The sequence below is a fragment of the Enhydra lutris genome, unplaced genomic scaffold (assembly GCF_002288905.1).
Source record: "Enhydra lutris kenyoni isolate GAN:26980312 unplaced genomic scaffold, ASM228890v2 scaffoldscaffold11, whole genome shotgun sequence".
Taxonomy (NCBI): Eukaryota; Metazoa; Chordata; class Mammalia; order Carnivora; family Mustelidae; genus Enhydra; species Enhydra lutris.
Genome location: NW_019154095.1, coordinates 36,421,347 through 36,442,427, shown reverse-complemented (window position 1 = coordinate 36,442,427; position 21,081 = coordinate 36,421,347). Strand labels below are relative to the sequence as shown.

At 32.8% G+C, this 21,081-nt stretch overlaps 1 protein-coding gene across 1 annotated transcript in view; it reads right to left on the bottom strand.

Moving 5' to 3' along the window:
* Positions 1-21,081, bottom strand: part of LOC111144611 (ADAM metallopeptidase domain 2) — a 147,147-nt gene that overhangs the window by 78,026 nt on the left and 48,040 nt on the right. Inside the window, exons 8-10 of the mRNA XM_022498995.1 lie at positions 17,558-17,629; positions 16,911-17,077; positions 15,796-15,877 (exon numbers count right to left, since the gene is read on the bottom strand). Of these exons, the coding sequence (XP_022354703.1) occupies positions 15,796-15,877; positions 16,911-17,077; positions 17,558-17,629 (321 nt within the window). The remainder of the gene's footprint in view (positions 1-15,795; positions 15,878-16,910; positions 17,078-17,557; positions 17,630-21,081) is intronic.

The window sequence follows — 21,081 nt, the reverse complement described above, 5'->3', positions numbered from 1 at the left end:
GTATGTGTCACAAACCTGCTTAAGTACCACACTGTAGAAGATACAGAATGTTTTTACTACTCAGGAAGCTTTCTCCAGCAAGTTTCCAGGCATTACCTCTCCACTAAATGTAACTTCTAATTCTGACTTTTAACAATATAGCTTATCTTTAGCAACACTTTAGCTTCATTTTTGAAAAATGGCATCATGCCCTTCTTTTGCTCAACCTACAGTTTTTGAGATCCATCAATTATTCAGTGTACCAATAGTTCTTTTTTTTTGCTTGCATCATATGACTATACCACACGTTTATCCAGTTCATGGATAAGAGGACTCAGTATTGTTAAAATGTCAATCTTCCTCAAAGTGACCTAAGGATTCAATTAAAAAACCAATCAAAATCCAAATTTTTTTGTTGAAATTGACAAACTGATTCTAAAACAGAAATGCAGAGAACTTAAGATACCCAAATTAGGGGTGCCTGGGTGGCTCAGTGGGTTAAGCCTCTGCTTTCGGCTCAAGTCATGATCTCAGGGTCCTGGGATCGAGCTCCACATTGGGCTCTCGGCTCAGCAGGGAGCCTGCTTCCCCCTCTCTCTCTGCCTGCCTCTCTGCCTACTTATGATCTCTCTCTGTCAAATAAATAAATAAAATCTTAAAAAAAAAAAAAAAAGATAGGGGCGCCTGGGTGGCTCAGTGGGTTAAAGCATCTGCCTTCGGCTCAGGCCATGATCCCGGGATCCTGGGATCAAGCCCCGCATCAGGCTCTCTGCTCAGCAAGGAGCCTGCTTCCTCCTCTCTCTCTCTCTTCCTGCCTCTCTGCCTACTTGTGATCTCTCTGTCAAATAAAAAAAATAAAAAAAAAAAAAAACAAAAAAAAACACCAAATTAGTCTGAAGAATTAGTAGGAGGGTTTATACTACCATTGTTGATAATAAATATAAAACTATAGTTATTAAGATAATGGTGTTGGTGGAAAGATAGAAAGATCAATGATCATAAAAGAATCAAGAGAGAGACCAGGAATATGATGATCAGATTGATATATAACAAAGGCACCACTTTAATTCTGTAAAAGAAAAATGGCCTGTTTACTAAGTGTCATTTAGTGGCTACTTACCTAATGTGAATAAATAATCCTGACCCCTAACTCACACCAAATGAGTTATTTTAGTGTGGTTTATATAGACCTATAATTGAAAGGTAAAAACAAGTTTGTATTAGAAAATATAAGTGAGGGGCACCTGGATGGCTCAGTGGGTTAAAGCCTCTGCCTTCAGCTCAGGTCATGATCTCAGGGTCCTGGGATCAAGGCCCGCATTGGGCTCTCTACTCAGCAGGGAGCCTGCTTCCCCCTCTCTCTCTGCCTGCTTCTCTGCCTACTTGTGATCTCTGTCTGTCAAATAAATAAATAAAATCTTTTAAAAAAAAGAAAGAAAACATAAGTGATTAGCTTTAAGACCTTTGAGTGAACAAAAATTTCTTAAAGGTGTTAATTTTTGTAACTAGTTTGTTGACAGTTTTATCTCTATTTTTGTCATAAACGGGTTCTAACTTTACCAACTGTTTTTTTCTGCACCTATTATTTCTTTTGGTATGGTAGATTATGATTGATTTTCAAATATAAAATTGACTTTGCATTCCTGGAATAATTCCTACTTGGGTCATGTTGTGTTACTCTTCTGATAAATTGCAGAATTCTTTTGCTAACATATAGTTGGCATAAATCTCAATTCATAACACAAGCAAAGAAACAGCCCCTCCTTTTATATTCTCTAGAAGAATTTGTTTTACATTGGTACTAAAACTTTTGGGACTTCTTCAAGGAGGCCCTCGGAACATACTGTTTCTGTGTGTTCATTTTCAAGTCTTATTTAAGACTCAGTTACTCAATAGGTCAATGTTCATTCAGGTTTTCTTTCCTATTCATTTGATAGATTTTATTATTCATGAAATTTGTTAACTTTATCCAAATTTCTTGCCATACATTAGTTGAGAATCTGCCTTGTTTTATTTTTAATATGTGTAGGATCTGTGGTGATTGTGTACCTTTATTCTCAATGAGGTTTTTTTTTGTTTGTTTTTTGTTTTTTGTTTTTCTCAATGAGGTTTTGATAATTTATTTGCTCTTTTAGAAATAGGATACTAGTTTTGTTTGAGGTTTATCAATTTCATTTATATTTTTAAACAAATTACTTTTGGATTTGAGATTTTCTCCATGATATACATATTTTATATTTTTCACTGATAATCAATATTATTTTTTATTACTTTCTCCTTTCTAGAGTCTTTCAGTTTAACTTGTAACTGTTAACTTGTTTTTTTAAATTGGATTTACATCATCTACATTCAAGCCATCTTTATTTTGTTTAATTAAAGGACACATATTGCATGGAGCACTGGATTTTATACACAAATAAATCATGTAATACTACATCAAAAACTAATAACGTACTGTATGGTAACTAACATAACATAATAAAAAAATTATTTTAAAAAACCTACAATGTTCTCAGTTCTGTTTTTTTCTGATAGCCCAGGAGTTTATTCGGATATTCTTAGTGTCATTTAGTTCAAAATGAGTTCTAATTTCTCATGTTTTATTTGCACCCTTTAGATGTTTTAAGTGATCTTTCTATTATTTAGTTTTAATTTTAATCCATAGTGGTCAGTAAATATTCTCTGTAAGATTTCTATCATCTTATATTAATATTGTTTTATTTACCACTATTTTATTTATTTCAGTAAATTTTATAAAAACAGAGGAACAGAAGAAATCTTTTGTAGGTGATGGATGTATTTATTCCTTTGTTTGAAGTGATGGTATTACAGATTCATGCATATGATAAAATCATCAAAGTGTATACATTAAATATGTATAAATTTTTATATTAAATATACTTTAATGGAGTTAAAATAATATTCTGCTGCTCTTTGGTATAAGGCTTTTAAATATATTTCAACAAAATGGAAAATAGGGCATTGCTGAGTTAAATTTCTCCTCATTCTCAAATTATCATTGTGTACATCTTTTTTCTTTTATTCTTTCACATTTGCTATATATATTTTGAAGCAATGTAATTAGGTATATACAACATTATGATTGCTATGTCTTTCTTTTCAATTCCTTTGATTATCATTTGATAGTCCTCTTTATTGCTTTTGTTTTGCTTTGTTTTGTTTTGTTTTTAATTTAAACTTTATTTTATTTTCCAGTGTTCCAAGATTCCTTGTTTATGCACCACACCCAATGCTCCACGCAATCTGTGCCCTCCTTAACACCCACCACACCACCAAGCTTGCCCAACTCCCCAACCCCCTCCCCTTCAAAACCCTCAGTTTGTTAATTTCTCATAACACATCTTTCCTTAAAGTCTACTGCTATAGATCGAATTGTGTCCTTTGCAACATCCTATGCTGAAACCTCAGCCCCCAGTGTGACCAATGTGACTGTATTTGGAGATAGGGTATTTAGGAATAATTAAGGTTAAATAGGGGCATCTGATAAAACTGTGGCCTTAAAAAAAGATCTCTCTTTCTCTTTCTCTCTTTCCCCACTTCTCCCCACTATTTGAGAACACAAGAGAAGGTAGATACCTGCAAGCAAGCAAGACAGAGCTCTCACCAGAACCTGACCTTGCTGTCACCCTCATCTCAAACTTCCAGCCTCTAAAATTAGAAGAAAATAAATTTGTGTGGTTTGATCTACCCACTCTATGTTATTTGGTTACGGCAGCCCAACCTAATCAAAACAACTATTTTGTTTGCTATTAATATACCCAAAACAAATTGCTTTTGTTTAGTATTTACATTGTATAAATTTTCATTGTTTAAATTTCAGTGTATAGACTCCATTTCCAGAAAGATGGAACAAACAAATGTCAGTCTATCTCTCCCACTGAACTCAGCTATAATACCAAGACAGAACAGAGACACAACTATTTGATTTTACATGCCTGAAAGTATCAGCATTCAAAAGGGGAAGAACACCCAAATTCAAAGTACCAGTGAATTGGTCTCTCCCAGCCTAAAAGCCTTATAGTCTGAATTTGCAAGCAAGCACTGTAGTGCACACAGAGAACCAGGAGAAGTTCTGTAGTTCTGAATTGAAGAGTGGAAAAGGAAACTTTTAAATCTCAGGGAAAGTGGGTATATCCTATTTATTTCTTTTTTCTTTTTCCTTCTGTTCTTTCATGCTCCATCCATCAGATGATTCTTCAGCAGCTTTAGCAGCACTAAAGAGGCCAAAAGGGGGAAATTACAGAACCAACATTCCAAAGGAGGAGCATTTTTCCTTTCCTTTCATAGAGTTTTATGTTCATGAGTTTGGAATCAAATAAGATAGTTCTGTTATATTCTCTTCTCCAGTATTTGGTCTCCAGAGGTGATACAATCACAGAAATGGGAAGATTCTGGACAAAATACTAAAAAAAGTAGCCACAAATAACTGAAATGTACCAGGGAGACAGAGAGCTGTGAATTAAGGAAATCAGTCCCACAAAGCTATATTCTATCTATCTATCTATCTATCTATCTATCTATCTATCATCTATCCATCTACATCCATCATGATCATCTCTATCATGAATCTATCCTTTAATATTTAAGTATATATTTTTTATATTTAAGTATTAGCCATTGTATTAATCTGGGCTCTCCAGAGAACCAATAGCATAGGGAGAGAGAATCAGAGAGAAAAAGATATATTATAAGGAATTGGCTCACATGATTATGGAAGCTGGCAAGTACAAAACCTGCAGAGTGGGCCAGTAGCCTAGAGACCCAGTAGAACCAATGATTACATTCCAGTTTGAAGACCAGAAGGCTGAACACTCAAAGATGATGATGGTACACATGAAATCTGAAGGCAGTTCTGCTGAAGAATTCTCTCCTGCTTGGGAAGGATGATCATTTTGTTCTATTCAAGCTCTCAACAGATTGGATGAGGCCACCCACATTATGGAGGGCAATATATTTTACTCAAATTTCACCAATTTTTTAAAAGATTTTATTTATTTGTTTGACAGGGAGAGAGTTCACAAGGAGACAGAGAGGCAGGCCAACAGAGGGGGAATCAGGCTCCCTGCTGAGTAGGGAGCCCAATTCGGGGCTCAATCCCAGGACCCTGAAATCATGACCCAAGCCAAAGACAGATGCTTAACCTTCTGAGCCACCTAGGCACCCAGATTTCACCAATTTAAATATTAATCTCATCAAAAACTCTCCAAGTCAACATACAAATTAATCATCACAAGCATCACTCTACCCTTTCAAGTTTAGGTTCCAAATTAAACTCCTCTTCTACCCTTCTCCTTCCCTTATGCCTCCTGGCCCATGTCCCTCTGCCTAGCTTTTCAAGACAAATCTGAGGCATAATCATTTATTTTTCCATCCTATTGGTTATGTATTCAATTAGTTGGTAAGCCCTTTATGTTCTATTTTCATAATATATACTGAACAAAATCTACTCACACATCCAAGAATAAAACACCAGTTTATACCATTCATCTGCAATTATCTCCTATCCGATCTCCTTGTTTTAAATCCTTACCACTGAATAATTTCTTTTATGTAAGGCTACTGGAAAAATATTTTTGCACTGACCAAAAAACTTCCAGTGCCTTTTCATTGCAAAGAGAATAAAATTCAAAACTATTTACCAAGATCTATAAGGCCCTATATAATTAGACTCTGGCTGACTTAATATTTTTTAGCCATCTTGTTAATGACATTCATTTCCATCTGAAGGCCTTTGTATTTAATGATCTTTCTTATCCACTCTGACTTGTTAGACCTTGCCATAAATGTCTCTGTCTCATCCTTCATGCATCCTCCTAAATATTTTCTCCTTAAGGTTTTTCTTTTATCATCCTAGCTAAAATAGTCTCTTCCTCATCCCATTATTTTAACTATATTATCCTACTTTCGTTCTTATTATCAAATGCCATGAACTGAAATATTACAACATTTCTTTTAGTTAAAAGATGTCAATAGATTTTCTAAGGTTAAATGATCCTACGTTCTTTGGATAAAATCATCTTCTTGGTCATGGTCTATTATCTTATAAACTGCTAGGCTCAGTTGGTTGGTATTTTTAATGAGTGTTTCTACCTCTCTTCTATGTTTGTGGAAAAATTAGCCTCTAATTTCATTTTGTGTAACATTCTCCTTTGGTATTAATATTATTATGGTAATTTTGGTTTCCAAATTTGTATTTTCTCTTCTTCTATTCTCTATAGATGTACGAGATTGAAATAATCAGTTCCCTCAAAATTGTGAAGAGTGCCTAAAAGCATTGTTTTATTTACCTTATGAGATTTTAAAAATAATTCTTTTAATAATTTGATGATTCTGAATTTCTAGTTCTTCTTCTGTAAGTTTTAGTAAATGATGGATTCCTATTAACAATTCCTATTAACAATTCTTATTATTAATTCCAATTCCAATTAACAATTCCTAATAATTCCTATTAACAATTCCTATTAACAATAACCTATTACTATTTGTCCACATTTGCAAATTTATTATAACTCGCTATTATCTTAATATTATCTACATCTATAGTATTTCCTCTTTATTTTTATAATTGTATTAGTGTATTTCTATCCTATTTTATAAAATTAATTTTGTGAGCTATATGCTTGTTTTTAGTATTTTTGAGACCTAATATTCTTTTTTAAATAATTCTATTCTAATTCGTCTGTCTTACATTGGTTTCTGCTTTTATCTTCATTATTTTCTGCCTTCTATATGTCTTAAATGTTACTTTGTTTCCATCTCTTCACATTTGCTCACTGGTTTTTAGCTATATTTTCTCCAAAATTCATTAGATACTAATTTCCTTAATTGTTCTTTACTCCTTCACTCCTAAAGTTTCACCATCAATTATTTTAGCATCAACAATGTTTTTTATTTAAAGTTTATTATGAATATGTAGATTCTAGTTTTATTATTCATTTTTGTTTATTGTAAAACTGGAATTGCCTTGGTAACTTGTCAAAAATCATTGATTATATATGTCTGGGTCTATTTTTAGATTTCCTATATTGTTACATTGATCCGTTTATTTACACTACAGTATCTTAATTACTATAGTTTTTCAGAAGTTTTTATCTTCTACTTTTCCTTCAATTTCTAAACTTGCTTTATCTATTTTCTTTTTAATATTTGTATATGAAATTTTTTATCAGCTTGCCAGTATTTACCAAAAAAAAAGAAAAAAGCCTGCTGAGATTTTGCTTAGGACTGCATCATTATTTCTATAAAATTGGAAAGACAATTTAATTTTATATGATAAGGATATATCAACAAAATTTTTATAAGAAACAAAGATAGGATTAAAAAAATACAATACATTTTAAAAAGCTTAGAAAATTAGAAATAAAACTGAGCATCTTTATTATGTTACAAAGTATCTGTAATAATCTAGAGCAAACATAATACCTAGTAGTGAAATATTGAGTTTTTCCCTTGAAATCAAGAATGATACAAGAATGAATACAATTGATTCAATTAAACATTGTTCAATTTGGGGTTCCTGGGTGGCTCAGTTGTTAAACATCTGCCTTCAGCACAAGTCAATGTCCCAGGGTCCTGGGGTCAAGCCTGCTTCTCCCTCTCCCACCCCACTTCCCTCCTTCCCCCGCTTGTGTTATCTCTCTCGCAGTCTCTCTCTTTGTCAAATAAATAAATCAAATCTTAAATAAATAAATAAATACTGTTCAATTCAACTATTTCAATTGAATATTATTCTTGAGATCCTAGCCAATTCAATAGGAGGAAATACCTTAAAAGATGTATGTATTAGAAAGGAAAAAAGAATGTAATTTTCCTTACTCACATAAGACAAAATTAGATACAGAAAATTTAAATCTAAAACTACAAATAAATATAGAAATATACAAATCAGTGTATAATGTTGTTTTTCAACATAACAGAAACACATATTATATTTAAAATATAATATTCACCAATATTGCCAAGAAGGTCAAATACCTATATATATGGTATTTAATATATGCAAAATATCTACATGAAAATGTACCATGAAATTTATGCCTATTTGTTATCTATATTTTCTATAAATTCTGTCCTCTCATATTTACTTGCTTCTTATTTAACTTGAATATATTTTATCTTTTTATATTCACCTTCACTTAGTCCTAGTATCTCTTACAAAGAAATATTTGACCTTTAAATAATTTTTAAATCTATCAAAGATTTTATCACTTAGTTGGTGAGTTTAACCTATTTATATTCACATAATTGTTGTTATATTAAAATATATTAAACCATTTTATTTTATATTTTCTATTCATTTTCTATTCTATTCTATTTTGCATTATTGTTCTTGTGCTTCTTCTTTCTTGGCTGTATTTTCATTTCTTTCATTAGGTTATTACATAGTAAAGTTTTGTTCTTACTATCTGTTCTTAGGACCAATATTCATCTCATATGCCCTACTTCTTCCTAAAATTTACCATTATCTATACCTTTCTCTTAAGAAAACAAGTCCTATAACATGCTTTCATGTCAATTCTATTACTCTCTTAACCACACCATCATAGAATGTGCTCTGGTTTAATATTGATAAAATACCTGTCATTCTCCACAGAGCTCAGTTCCAGCTCTTTTCATTTTAAGACAATAATAAAATTTAGCAATATTTATTCACTTTTAGTTTCCTGATCCTTGTAGTTTTTCATATTATAAGTAATTTCTACAAATGTATTCTGAATGTTAGTCATTCATTTGGCAAATCTTTTGAGGACTTATATACCTGAGACTGTTTTTATTGTGTCTTATATTGAATGATTTTTTTAAGATATTAATTGTGCTTTTAAAGTACTTTTATGTTATTATTTTAAGAATACTATCTTTTTTTATTTCAATGTGATCTTTCCCACTATAGAACTTCTTTTTTATTATGATTTTCTTTTTTCAAGAGATAAAGAAATTTCTTTGTATTTGATATTTTCATTTCATTGTCAGTGTGCATTTTCTTTATTCTGTTTTGAAATTTTATGTGCCCTTTTCATCTGACAACTCAGTTTTCTCCCCTCCTACTAGATGACTCAGGATAAGGGATTATGTGGAGACTCCAAAAGGGATTTCCTGGCATAAGGATTTTTTGATCACATAATGGCTATAATTTGCTGAAATTTATTTTCATTTCTCCTTCAAAAGTTTTCTTATAGTTTTTTTTAGTTATTATCTCCATTACTCTTTTTAAAAAAGATTTTATATATTTATTTGAGGGAGACAGAGAAAAAAAGAGAGCACACTCAAGTGGGACAAGGGGCAGAGGAAGAGAACCTCAAGCAAACTCCATGCTGAGCACAGAGCCCCACAGTGGCTCAATCTCACACCCCTGAGGTCATGACATGAGCTGAAATCAAGAGTCAGAATCTTAGCAACTGAACCACCCAGGTGCTCCAATCTCTTTTACTTTTAATATCTAGATATTGGCATTTCTATTTTAGTAATCCATTTCTCTTAAACTTATTATTTTTTTTTTTACTGTTCCTATAACTTTTCTGATATCTCCTGGGAGAGGTTCTGATTCTAATTTAATCTAACAGCCTGTGTGCAATTTATTATATTTTTTTGTACCTAATACTTCCAACTAGTCCTTTTCTATAATTCCTTACACTTTATTTTATTTGAAGTTTCTATAACTACTGATAGTTCTGCTTTAAGTAGTATGTAATGTGTACTGTGTTTTCTTCTGAGGACATTTAATATTCAGGATCTATACACTCCATGAACTGAGGTCAAGAGATAATGTGTCCAGTAATTTGTAATGGCATAAAAATCTTGAGACCAAGAACTAGCTTGTGTCAGTCCTCATGAAAGAGTAAATTAGTGACTAACAAGAGAGTAGATGAGTCCCAGGAAAAAGAGTTGCAAGACATCAAATATCTTCTGCTAATTATTCCTACATGTTTCTACTCATCCAAAATCACCTGGGTTGTGGTTTATCTATAAACTTTTAAGAAGTAGCAATGAAGGGATATAGATCTTAGATTTTATTCCACAGATCTGGTAGACTAGGGAGGGTTATGGGTGTTTAAGAGTACAGAGAGGACCTAAGATGGAGTAGGAGGACCCTAGGCTTGCCTTTTCCTTCAAACACAGACAGATAACTATGAAGTCATTCTGGATATCCAAGAAATTGATCTGAGGACCAACACAACAAACTGTGTAACTAGAGAGAGAAATAAGAGGCCACATTATGGAAGGTAGGAGGTGTGGAGAGGTGATTTGGGGAAGAAAAGGATCCCAATGAGGGAACCTAGGTCAGGGAGAGAGACAAAAGGGAGGAAGGGAGAGAGAGAGAGAGAGAGAGAGGACCCCAAAAGAGATCAGACAAGAAAAACACTTCCCCAAAGACACTGAATGGTAAAATGAGAAGGGCTGATTTTCATGAACTTTAACAACCAGTGGGACTCAAAGATTGGAGTTTTAGATATCTACATTGTGATCAGTGTGGATCCTGGTGGGTGCTACATTGTTTCTGTGGAGGAGAGCAAACAGCCAAGTAGCGGACCAAGAGATCTGAGGATCTCTTGATGTACACTGGGAGATAGTTTCCCTTCATAAAGAGCATCTGGGAGAGATGGCATTGTTTCTCCAAGGATAGAAGAGCTGGTGGGCGCCATTCCCTTCCCCACCCTTCAACATAGGTACACAGACAACTGCTGAGGGCTGCTCACCTGGACACTGGCTTTTTCCTGCACTTTATTCCATAATCAATCCCCCTGTGCTTGGTGTGTCTGTCCTTCTGGGCAAACCCACATCAACACCAGCATGGCAAGATCCTCCACCAGAGAACCAATGGGTTCATGCCATGCCAGGTCCATAAAGTTTGGAGTTTAAAAACTTAGCCAGCCTCCCTGGGATAGAATGCAGGTGGCACAGTACTTCCAGGGTGCAGTTAGTCAGTGTGAAGGCAAAGACTGAGCCCTGCCTGGAACATGTGATGGGAGATTGTTCCTTCTTCTGGGAGAATTTCCCAGACAATGGCAAGCAAAAACTCTCTTTTCTTCAGGATGATGGAAGGGGCTTGCATCATTTTTCTCCTCTTCCCTTCAGCATAAACTAACTTCAGTAAGCACAGCACCAACAGTGGCAGCCTAAACTGCTTACACGAAGCCTTACCCTCCCATACTCTGCATATGCAGCCTTTCTAGAGCAATTGTGCCAGAGAACAAGATCATTGGACCCCTATACCAGATAAGTAGCACAAACTCTGCATGTACCATATCTACTGATCATAAAGTTCTATAAAGCTTCAGTGCTAGTAGAAATAGTATCAGGGGGCACCTGGGTGGCTCAGTGGGTTAAGCTGCTGCCTTTGGCTCAGGTCATGATCTCAGGGTCCTGGGATCGAGTCCCGCATTGGGCTCTCTGCTCCGCAAGGAGCCTGCTTCCCTCTCTCTCTCTCTCTCTCTCTCTGCCTGCCTCTCTGTCTACTTGTGATCTCTCTCTGTCAAATAAAAAAAAAAAAAATTACCCCATTAAAAAAAAAAAAAAGAAATAGTATCAGGTCTCTTTTAACAAGCAGACCAGAGCACACCTAGTTAAAATTCACCATACTCTGGCCAAGGTCCAAACACTCCCCACTGCAGGCAAGGAGAAACTCTGCAGAGGACTGACTGGAAGAAAACAGCAGCCAAAATGTAACAGCAGAGTGTACACAACTTACACCAGAGACACATCCTAACATGACAGGACCTGCACAGTATACAACCTCTTCTTAATAAAGCATTACTTACAGGAGCAGGAAATATAACAGGCTTTTCTAACACAAAGAAGAAGACAGGGACCTAGCCAAAATGCCAAGATGAGGAATCCATCCCAAAGAAAGAACAAGAAAATGTCATGGCCAGGGATCGAATCAAAACAGATATAGGATCTAATTGAAACAGACAGACAGATATGCCTGATTCAGGATTAAACAACAATCATTAAGGATACTAGGTGGGCTTGAGAAAAGCATAGGAGACATCAGGAGTCCCTGAAACACAGATATGAAAGACCTAAAAACTAGTCAGGCTGAAATAAAAAATGCTATAACTAAGATGTGAAAACAAGGGAAGGTAATGGCCACAGGATGAAAGAAGCAGAAGAATGAATAAGTAATATAGAAGAAAAAATTATGAAGAAATGAAGAGAAAAAAATACTGGATCACAAATGTAGATTTAAGGAAATCAGCAACTCCAGAAAGCATAATAACATTCATATCATAGAAGTCCCAGAAGAATAATAGAAGGGGGAAAAGTGGGCAGTAGGTTTATTTGAGAAAATTACAGCTGAAAACTTCCTTAATCTAGGAAAGGAAATAGATACTGAACTCCCATCAAAATCAGGAAAAGCTGTCCAACACGTATTTTAGTCAAATTCACAAAACACAGACAAGGAAAGAGTCCAGAAAGCAGGAAAAAAGTCCTTAACCTACAAAAGAAGGCAAATCAGATTTGCAGAAGATCTCTCCACAGAAACTTATCAGGTCTGAAGAGAGTAGTATATATATTCAGTGTGCTTAATGGAGAAAATATGGAGCCAACAATACATTATCCAGCAAGGCTGCCCTTCATAAAAGGAGAGACATAGAGTTTCCCAGACACACAAAAACCAAAGGAGTTCATGACCACTAAACCATCCCTGCAACACTGAATGGGGCGGGGGGGGAGACCAAAAGCAACGAAGACTAGAAAGGAACAGAAAACATCACCAAGAACACCAACTCTACAGATAACACAATGACACTAAATTTATATCTATCAGTAATCACTCTGAATGTAAATGGACTAAATGTTCCAATCAAAAGACATAGGATATCAAAATGGATAAAACAAAACAAAAACAAAACAAAAAATGACCCATCTATATGTTACCTGCAAGAGAGTCACTCTAGATCAAAAGTCACCTGCAGATTTAAATTGAGGAGATGGAGAACCATCTATCACACTAATATATCAAAAGAAATCCTAAGTAGCCATACTTATATCAGACTGTAATAAAAGATGAAGAAGGGCACTATGTCATAATAAAAGGGTCTATCTAACAAGAAATTCTAACAATTGTAAATATTTATGCATCCAACTTGGGAGCAACTAAATATATAAATCAATTAATAACAAAAATAAAATGATTGGTAATAGTACAATAATAGTAGGGGACTTCAACATCCCACCGCAACATCTAAACAGAAAATCCACTTGGAAACAATGGCTTTAAATGACACACTGGACCAGATGGACTTAACAGATATATACAAAACATTTCATCCTAAAGCAGCAGGATACACGTTCTTTTTGACTGCACACAGAACATTCTACAGAATAGATCATATACTGGGTTGCAAATCAGACCTCAACAAGTACACAAAGGTTGAGATCATACTATGCATATTTTCAGACCACAAAGCTATGAAACTTGAAGTCGACCACAAGAAAAATTTGGATAGATCACAAATATATGGAGGTTAAAGAGCATCCCACTAAAGAATGAATGGGTTAAACAATACTTTTTTTTAAGATTTTATTTATTTTGGGTTAAACAATACTTTAAAGAAAAAATAAAAATATATATGGAAACAAATGAAAATGAAAATATGACAGTCCAGTACCTTTGGGATGCAGCAAAGGCAGCACTAAGAGGGAAATACATAGTAATACAGGCCACCTTAAGAAGCAAGAAATGTCTCAAATCCACAACCTAACCTTCCACCTAAAGGAGCTAGAAAAGTAAAACCTAATAAAGCCTAAAGCCAGGAGAAGAGAAATAATAATGACTACAGCAGAAATAAATGATATAGGAACAAACAACAAAAGAACAGTAGAATAGATCAATGAAACTAGACATGGTTCTTCGTCAGAATTAATAACATTAATAACCCCTAGCCAGACTTATCAAAAAGAAGAGAGAAAGGACCCAAGTAAATAAAATAACAAAAAAAGGAGAGATCAGAACCAACACCACAGAAATATAAGCAATTATAAGAGAATACAATAAAAAAGTATATGCCAACAAACTGGTCAATCTGGAAGAAATGGGTAAATTCCTAGAAACATATAATCTACCAAAACTGAAACAGGAAGGAATACAAAATTTGAACAGCCCCATAACCAGCAAAGAAATTAAGTCATTAATCAAAAATCTCCCCCTCCAAAAAAAAAAAAAAAAAAAAAACAGTCTAGGGCCAATGGCTTCACAGGCAAAGAGTTAATTCCTATTCTTCTTAAATTATTACAAAATTTCAAAAAGGAAGGAAAATATCCAAATTCATTCTAAGAATTTAATATTTCACATTTAATACTCTACATTACATTAAAATTACCCCAGAGAAATCAAGAAATTGATCCTATTTGCCCTTGCACCAAAAATAATATCCTTAGGTATAAACCTAAAGATGGAAAAGACCTGTACTATGAAAACTATAGAAGAACACTGATGAGAGAAATTGGAAGAGGACACAAAGAAAGGAAAAACATTCCATGCTCATGGATTGGAAGAAAAAATATTGTTAAAATGTCTATAATATCCAAAGCAACCTACACATTTAATGCAGTCCCTATCAAAATACCACCAGCAGTTTTTAAGTTAGAACAAACAATCCTAAAATTTGTATGGAACCACAAAAGACCCCAACTAGCCAAAGCAATCTGAAAATGAAAAGCAAATCTGGAGGCATCACAATTCCAGACTTCAAGTTATATTACAAAGCTGTAGCCATCAAGACAATATGATACTGACACAAAAGAGGCACAGAGATCAATGGAACAGAAGAGAAAATCCAGAAATGGACCCACAACTGTATGATCAACTAATCTTTGACAAAGCAGGAAAGAATATCCAATGGAAAAGAGACAGTCTCTTCAACAAATGCTCTTGGGAAAACTGGAAAGCAACATGCAAAAGAACGAAACTGGACCACTTTCTTACCCCATACACAAAAATAAACTCAAAATGGATGAAAGACCTAAATGCAAAACAGAAAACCATCAAAATCCTTGAGGAGAACACAGGCAGTAACCTCTTTGACCTCAGCCATAGCAGCTTCTCCAGAGGCAAGGATGGCAAGGGAGGCAAGGGAAGCAAAAGCAAAAATGAACTATTAGGGCTTCATCAAGATAAGAACTTCTGCTCAGTGAAACAGTCAACTATAAGGCAACCTTCAGAATGGGAGAAGATATGTGCCAATGACTTATCTGATAAACGGTTAGTATCCAAAATCTATAAAGAACTTATTAAACTCAACAACAAAATACAAATAATCCAATTAAGAAATTGGCAGAAAGAAAACATGAACAGACATTTTTCCAAATAAGACACATAAACGGCCAACAGACAGATCATCAGGGAAATAGGAATCAAAACCACAATGATATATCACCCCATACCTGTAAGAATGGCTAAGGTTAACAACACAGGAAATAATACGTGTTGGCAAGGATATAGAGAAAGGGGAAAATTTTTGCACTGTTTGTGAAAATGCAAAGTGGTGAAACCACTCCAGAAAACAGTACAGAAGTTTCTTCAAAAAGTTAAAAATAGAACTATCCTATGATCCAGCAGTTGCATTACTAATTATTTATCCAAAGGATACAAATTTTATATTTATGAAGTTCAATAAGATCTTTTTAAAGTCCCAACATTTCCAATCTGTAGCAAGGACAAAGATCCTCAGAATCATTTTGCAAATTTTAATGTACATAAAAATAATAAAATAAAGAAATGCTTAACTGTATATTAATCTAAATAGCATTCTATTTATACATCTTAGCCAAATAAATTAAAACATATCATACCAGAGCAACAGCTCCTCCATAATGGCTATCACACATCTTCCCTTGAAAGGTTGCACCAACATAATTTGATTTTTCTCTGTAACTTAAGTTTAAAAAAGGATCATAGTCATATAATTTTGTAAAATTAAGCACAATTACTATTAAATTTTCCTAATAACATTTTATTTGCATATTTATATAATAAATTAATAAATATTTCCACTTAACATTAGGGTAATGAAGCTTGGAAGTGACTAAATATGCCTGCTTGTCTTGAAAACAATGAAATACTTTTAAAAAACAAATAATAGAAAGTTTATATTCGTACTGAATTTTTAGAAAACAACATTCTTTATTATGTAGTATTTTTTAAAATTAGGTAATTCCTAAAATATCAAAATAATAAAAATAAATAAAATTCCTTAAAGTTAGAAAGCTAAAGAAATACAATTGATAAATAAAATGGGCAGAGTCACCTCATGGGCTGAAGTTTCTTATATAATTGGATAGAATTAGACAACCAGGATCATGAGAATATATGGCATGCTTGTGGAACAGAAAATAATTTAAAATATTATAATTTTATAAATATATTTTATATAATATAGTAATATATTATATATAGATCCTAAATATTAATAAGAGAAAAACAAAGAACTTATTAAATAGAAGAGAAGCCTTATATTTTTTAAAATGCAACACAATGTAAATATAATATGTTAGAGATATTTAAATTTACAGTAGTGTCGCCATATCCTTGGGGGTTTTTTGGTTATCTCATGAAAATAAAACATAAAAAGAAGTCCTAACGACTACATTCATCATGTGTGTTTCTTCAGATAGATAGTATTATTTTAAGTATTGTTAGGGACATTTAATGATATGGTACACATTCTAAGGTAATGGAGCATATAATAACAATATTGAAAGGGCGAGTTTTAACTACAAACAAGTAAATAGAATGATTGACACCAATAATTCTGCTATAAAAACTGTTTTGAAAAATAATATTCACATGATGTTGTATGTAGAAAAAAAATGGCATATGTTCCCTAACAGTCTGTCAACTCTCAGAAATTAGGCCAAATATGGATGTTTCCTTTGTATAAGACTTAGTAAAACCAAAATATGCTTACACAAGTAAAAATGCTATATCATGTGGACGCAAAACAAGATAAGATCTTTTCCATTTTAAAAATCTGTATAATAATTCATTAGCATCTCCGGTTACTGAGATTTTATTTTCATCTATCCAAAGTTCCAATGAAGAGAGAATTATTGTAACATTAAATGATGTAAAAATCTAAAATAGAAAACATGAAGAAAATATGTTTAGATATAAAGGTTTAAATAGATCTGGAGATTTATCTATAAAAATAAACACTACACTGATGACAAATATTAAACAACAGAATTGCTAAGTCTGGATTGGATCTTAGAAAGTATATGAATAAGTAATAAGTATGACTTATAAAACAAGTAATAATTAAGTTTGAAATGCTTGTACTTCAGCAAGCCCTATGTGAAGTGCTTTATCAATTTTATAATTAGCATAATTAGGTATAGATTATTATAGTATACATAATTATAGTATACAAAATTAGGAATATATAATAATTATTAGTTCTATTATTATTCCTATTCAGAAAACTGAAACTTAAAGCAGTTACATAATTTGGCCTATTTTATACATCATGTGCATTCAGACAGTGCCATAAATAAAGTATGGGAATTCTTAGGTAACACAAGCAAATGCAAAAAGAATTAAAAAGCAAATACTTACAGCATTGGTCAGTCCAATCAACTGGAAGATCTTTTGAGTGACAACAATTGTATCAGAACCCATATGATTATACTGAAAAAGGTAAGAAATTGTTTAACTTACCAATTTATTAGTTTTTAAACATTATTATTATAGAATTAATATTATACTCAGTGTAAAACAAGAAAACATTTTTAAAAATACAAAAGACACTACAAATTCTTCCAAATATAAGAGGAGGGAAGATTTCCAAACTCATTTTATGATGCCACCATTACCCTAACACCAAAATCAAACACTGCAAAAGTAAAATACAAACCAATATTCCTAATGAACACAGATGCAAAAATTCCTCAACAAAGTATAGGCAAATTAAATTCAATAGCATATTAAAAGGATTATATGCTATGATCAGTAGGGATTTTTTCCTAGTAATGTAAGAATGGTTCAACATCTGCAAATCAGTCAATATGCTACACTACATCAACAAAATGAAGGATACAAATTACATATTCAGATGATGAAGAATCATCAGAAGATGCAGAAAAAAAAACATTTTAATGAACTTCAACATCCTTTCAAAATGAAAACTCTCACCAAAGTGGGTATGGAGAGAAGGTACATCAACATAATAAAAGCCATATATAACAAGCCTATAACTAACATTATACTCAACTGAGAAAACCTGAAAGCTTTTAGTTTAAGATCAGGAATGAGACAAAGATGCCCACTCTCACTACTTTTATTTAATATAGTATCAAAAATTCTACCCAGAGCAACTAGGTAAGAAATTATACAAATTGGAAAGGAAGAAGTAAATTATTACTCTTTGCAGATCACATGATATTATACATAGAAAACCCTACAGATACACACACACACACACACACACACACACACACACACTTAGAACAAATTTTTAAAATTCACTAAAGTTGCAGGATAAAAAATCAATATGCAAAAATCTGTTGCATTTCTGTATACTATAACAAACAATTAGGAAGAAAAACTAAAACAATTCCATTTGTATTTACATCAAAAAGAATAAAACACTTAGAAATAAGTTTAAATAAGGAGATTAAAGATATGTACAGTGAAAACTATAAGACAATGATAAAAGAAATTAAAAACACACAAAAATAGAAATATATACTGTATCCAAGGATCAGAATAATTAGCATTGTTAAAATGTCCATACTACCTAAAGTAATATATAGATTCAAGGTAATGCTTATTAAATTTTCAGGGACATTTTCCACAGAAATAAAACAAAGAGCCTTGAAATTTGAGTGGAACCACAAAAGACCCTGAATAGCCAAAAAATTTTGAAAAAGAACAAATCTAGAGACATCATGCTCTCTGCTTTCAAAATATATTACAAAACTATAGTAATCAAAACAGTATGATGTTGCCATAAAAACAAACACATAGAACAATGGACTAGAACAGAAAGCTCAGATATAAATCCATGCATACCTTATGGTCAATTAATTTGTAACAAAGGAGTCAACAATACACAACAGGGAAAAATAATCTCTTCAAGAAATGGTATTAAGAAAATTGAACAAACATACAAAAGAATGAAACCATACCACTATCTTACACTCTACACAAAACGTAACTCATAATGAATTAAAAACTTGAATGTAAGATCTGAAACCATAAAACTCCTCAAGGACAACATACAGTAAACTTTTTCACATCAGGTGGCAATGACTTTTTTGACTTGACACCTAAAGCAAAGGCAACAAAAGTAAAATTAAGTGAGACTATATCACTCTAAAAACCTTATGCACCGCAAAAGATAACAGGAACAAAATGAAAAGGCAATCTACCAAACAGGAGAAGATATTTGTAAATCATATATCCAATAATGTGTTAATATCAAAATATGTAAAGAACTCATATGACTCAATAGCAAAAAAAAAAAAAAAAAAGCAAACAATCCAATTAAAAAATGGGCAGAGGATTTGAATCGACAATTTTTCTGAGAAAATATACAGATGACCAAGAGGTACATGAAAAGGCACTCAAAATTACTAATCACAGGGAACTACTAATCAAAACTACAATGAGATCATCTCACACCTGTTAGAATAGCTGTTATTAAAAAAAAAAAAGAAAGAAATAGCAAGTATTGGTGATGATGTGTAGAAAAAGGAACCCTCAAGTGCTGTTGGTAGGAATGTAACCTGGTGCAGCCACTCTGGAAAAGAGTATGGAGGTTCCTCAGGAAATTAAAAATAGAGCTGCCATATGATCCACCAATTCCACTTCTGGGTATTTGTCCAGAGGAAATAAAAACATTAATTCAAAAAGACTTATGCCAAAAAAAGAAGAAAGTCTTGCCATTTGTGACAACATGGATGCAGCTTGAAAGCATTATTCCCAGGGAAATGAGTCAGAGGAAGATAAATACTGAATTATCTCATTTATATCTGGAATCTAAAAACAAAACAAAAAACCAAACTCATAGATACAGAGAAAAGATTGGTGGTTTCCAGAGGTGGGGTGTAGGGAATAGAAGAAATGGGTGAGGTGATCCAGTTATAAAATAATTAATTCCTGGGAATTAATGTACAGCATCATGACTATAATTAATACTACTGTATTGTATATTTGAAAGTTGCTAAAAGAATAGAGCATAAAAATTTTCATTATAAAAAATTATAGCTATGTGTGATCATTTTTCAGTACATATTTTGCAAATACTGAATCCTTATATTGTACCCTTGAAACTAATATAATGTCACATGGAAATTTTATCTCAATTTGAAATCAGACACTACAAATAAGTTATAGTTTTACTATCAAATAATAATTGTTGAAAGAAAATGTTAGTTTAAACTGTAGGATTTAAATGTGAATAAAGATTATGTATTGAATATATGCTTTCAAAACCATGCCTTAGTGAAATATTATTTAAAAAGTTAAAAATATTAAATTATTAAACATTGTTAATAGAAAAATAAAGTTTCAAGAGCACAAATAAAAGCAAAAACAAACACAAAATTTGAAAACTGAAGAACAGATAAGTGATAAAAGATAAAGCAGATTTAAGATATTTAAATGATAGACCAGTGCAGCAATATAATCCACCTCAAAAACCCTAAAATACTCAGATTGGTTCTATCCGCTTTTCTTCAAGTATGAGAAATTGGCACTAAGAGCAGGCAGATTGACTTTAAAATTTGTTTAAGGAGCAGTTAAAGAGCAGTTAAGGCAGGGAGAACATCCAGAATGGCTGTGTGAGAAAAGGCAATCCAAGGATATTATACATTGAATGATTCCATTTAGATAAAGTTTTGGAAATTAAAAAGTATAGACATGGAGAAAAGATTAGTTGTCTTCAGATATCAGGGAAAGGGTAATGAAGGAGAACTGGGTGTGGCTGTGAAAAGGCCAAACAACAGATCCTCATTTGAAGTTATTCTGCATTTTGACTATGATTGTTAATATCCTAGATGTAATACTGTATTATGATATTTTAAGTTGTTACAAATTGAAAAAAAAGGATACATAGGATCTCTATATATCCCTTTTAT